General features: G+C 35.5%; 1 protein-coding gene across 1 annotated transcript; it reads left to right on the plus strand.

Moving 5' to 3' along the window:
• The first annotated feature begins 289 nt into the window (after nt 1-289).
• LOC103604188 (olfactory receptor 6C2-like) lies at nt 290-1,225 on the plus strand. Its single transcript, XM_008588769.1, has one exon. It carries the CDS (start codon nt 290-292, stop codon nt 1,223-1,225), a length of 936 nt encoding a protein of 311 aa, XP_008586991.1.
• The last annotated feature ends 2,128 nt before the right edge of the window (nt 1,226-3,353 follow it).

The following is a 3,353-nucleotide window of genomic DNA, read 5'->3' on the forward strand; positions in this document are numbered from 1 at the left end:
TATAAGGTATGGTGCGAAAATGACAAACATTTTTAACCAAATAGAGTCCTGTGTTTGTCCAAAGTTGCATGCCACATGTTTCTAGAAGCAGGAAGATCTTTAGGACACTAAAATTTCATGTAAAAAGAAGAAAATAAATGAGTAGACTCAGGAAAAAAATTGTGTAAAATTTAAAAAATCATAATGTATAAGAAAAACCTGAATGTGTTTGATTTAATACTGCTAAAATAATATATACTGAATGTCTCTGAATGTTGCATGCAGATCTAACAGAAGTCAGAAATTAGCAATGAGGAACCACACAGTAACAACATTCATTCTCCTGGGACTGACAGACGACCAACAGCTGCAGGTTCTGATTTTTATTTTTCTCCTTCTCACCTACATGCTGAGCATAACTGGGAACCTGACTATCATCTCTCTCATCTTAATGGATTCTCACCTGAAAACAGCTATGTACTATTTCCTACAAAATTTCGCTTTCTTGGAGATCTCATTCACATCTGCATGTATTCCCAGATACTTGTATAACATAGCAACAGGTGATAAGATGATTACTTATAATGCCTGTGCCAGCCAAGTATTTTTTACTGATCTCTTTGGTGTAACTGAATTTTTTCTCCTGGCCTCCATGTCCTATGACCGCTACGTGGCTATCTGCAGACCCCTGCATTATGTGACCATCATGAACAGCAGAGTCTGCAGGAGACTTGTCTTTTGTTGTTGGGTAGCTGGCCTGTTTATTATAATCCCACCACTTAGCCTGGGCCTAAATCTGGAATTTTGTGATTCTGATATCATTGATCATTTTATCTGTGATGCATCTCCCCTCCTGAAGATCTCTTGTTCAAATACTTGGTTCATGGAACAGACTGTTATCATCTGTGCTGTGCTGACACTCATTGTGACATTGACGTGTGTAGTTCTGTCCTACATTTATATCATCAAAACAATTTTAGGATTCCCTTCCTCCCAGCAAAAGAAAAAAGCCTTTTCCACTTGTTCTTCCCACATGATTGTGGTTTCCATCACCTATGGCAGCTGCATTTTCATCTACATCAAGCCTTCAGCGAAGGAAGAGGTGTCCATTAACAAGGGAGTGACAGTCCTCACTACTTCCTTCGCTCCCATGCTGAACCCCTTCATTTACACACTGAGGAACAAGCAAGTCAAACAAGCCTTCAATGACTCAATCAAAAGAATTTTAATGTTTTCCAAAAAATAAGAGAATGTGAAGTCCAATAAACATATGAACTTCCCAAACTCCCTAGTCAGGTTAACCTTTTTAACACACTCTCGTTCAACCTAGTCTAGTGACATCTTCCCCACAAACCTCTCAATAGCCTTCTAAAATTTAAATCCTGACTTCATTTTCAAATTAGGAATACTAAAAAATAAAATACAACAAAATAAAACAGAAGTACGTGTATCTCCAAATTAAAAATATTGAAGGAGAAAAACATAGGTTAATAGATTTTTACTTTTCCAGCAAAAGAATAAGTAATGGTCACCATTGTTTTTCTAATCCCAAATATTTAAATAATTTATTTATTGATTCACTTCATAAATATGTATTGTGTACTTTCTTTAGGGCAGGTACTGTTTTAGGCACTAAAAATAGAAGCGGGAACAAAATCAGCAAAAAAACTTCTCGTTCAGGCCGGCCCGGTGGCGCACTGGAGAGTGCGCCGCTTGGGAGCGCGGCGGTGCTCCCGCCGAGGGTTCAGATCCCATGTGGAGACCGGTTCCCGCTCACTGGCTGAGCTCGGTGCGGGCGCAACACCGAGGGTTGTGATCCCATTACCGGTCAGTAAAAAAGACAAAAAGGAAAAAAAAAAAAAAACTCCTCGTCTGTACCCTCACGGACAATTCTGTGTTAAAGAAAACAAAAAGGTTAACTTGCACTGAAATAAATATATTTTTCATGAAAATATTTATAAACCTTACAATTCTGGAAAAACATCTAAAATACTAAAATTTCAAAATTTTAAGATGTTAAAGTATGTCAAATTAATAACAAAAATTTTAATGGTATAAGCTTTTCTGAAAAAAATATATTAAGTTAAAAGGCAGTGGTGGAAATGGATAACTATTTTAAGAAATTTAAATACTTTGGTATTGCAAAAAATCTGCCAAATGTAGATACATATACAGAAATGCCAACACAAAATGTCGCTAGCCTTGTTTACTCTTGTGTATAAAAGCCTTAAGATGCCTGCAGATCCACAGTCTCTGCATTTTCCCTATTGCAATATTTCCCCCTCCCTCTATGGCAGTAAAGTAGTGTCTCCCCTTATCTGTGGTTTCTCTTTCCACAGTTTCAGTTATCCATGGTCAACTACAATCTGAAAATATTAAGTGATTCAATTAATATTACTTAGTACATTGATTTAAATACCAATTTGTCCTAGGAATACCCTCAGAGACACACCCAGAAATAATGCCTTACCACCCATCTGGTATCCTTAATCCAGTCAAATTGACACTTAAAATTCACCATGACATATGATATCCTCACCCATTAAATCGTTACTACTATTAATTTCAACAATTTTCTATTATATCATTGAGGAGTAAGAGAAATAAAATATTTTATTTTACTTTCATTTATTCTTTCTTCAATGTTCCTCCTTTCTTAGTACAGATCTAAGTTACTGGCCCGTATTATTTTCCTTGTCTCTTAAACAAAAAGTTCCTTAAACATGCCTCACAAGGGAGGTCTATTGTTGATTGCATTTGTCAGCTTTTGTCTCAAAAGTCTTTAATTCTCCTTCACTTTGGAGGAACAATTTATTTAAATATAAAATTCAAGGTGTGCTTTATAAAAAACATTTTAATTACTTCACTTTGTCTTGATTGCTTGGTTTCTGACAAAAAGTTCAATATAATTCTTATTCTTGTTCCTCTCTAGGTAAGGTCTTATTTTTCTTTGCATGCTTTAGATAATTTCTTTTTATTTTTGTATTTCTGCAGTTTAAATGTGATATGTCTAGGTGTAGGTATAGTTTTTTCAATTATTTATCCTGCTTGGCATTCCCTGAGTTTACGGATCTTTGATTTCATTTCTGTCATTAATTTTGGAAAACCTTTGTCCCTTTTTACTTTAAAATTTTCTTCTGCACCATTCCCCCTTTTCTTCACGTACTCCTGTAACGCATATGTAACATTATTTGAAATTGTCCCATGGTTTTTGGATCTTCTGCAGTTTTCATTCTTTTTTCCTCTTTGCATTTCAGTTTGGTAAGTTCCTACTGACATATTTTTAAGCTCATTCATTCTTCCTTCAGTCGTGTCCAGTCTACTGATGAGTCCATCAAAAGTGTTCTTCACTTATGTTCCAATGTTTTTGGTTC

The sequence above is a fragment of the Galeopterus variegatus genome, unplaced genomic scaffold (assembly GCF_000696425.1).
Source record: "Galeopterus variegatus unplaced genomic scaffold, G_variegatus-3.0.2 Scaffold5025, whole genome shotgun sequence".
Lineage (NCBI taxonomy): Eukaryota > Metazoa > Chordata > Mammalia > Dermoptera > Cynocephalidae > Galeopterus > Galeopterus variegatus.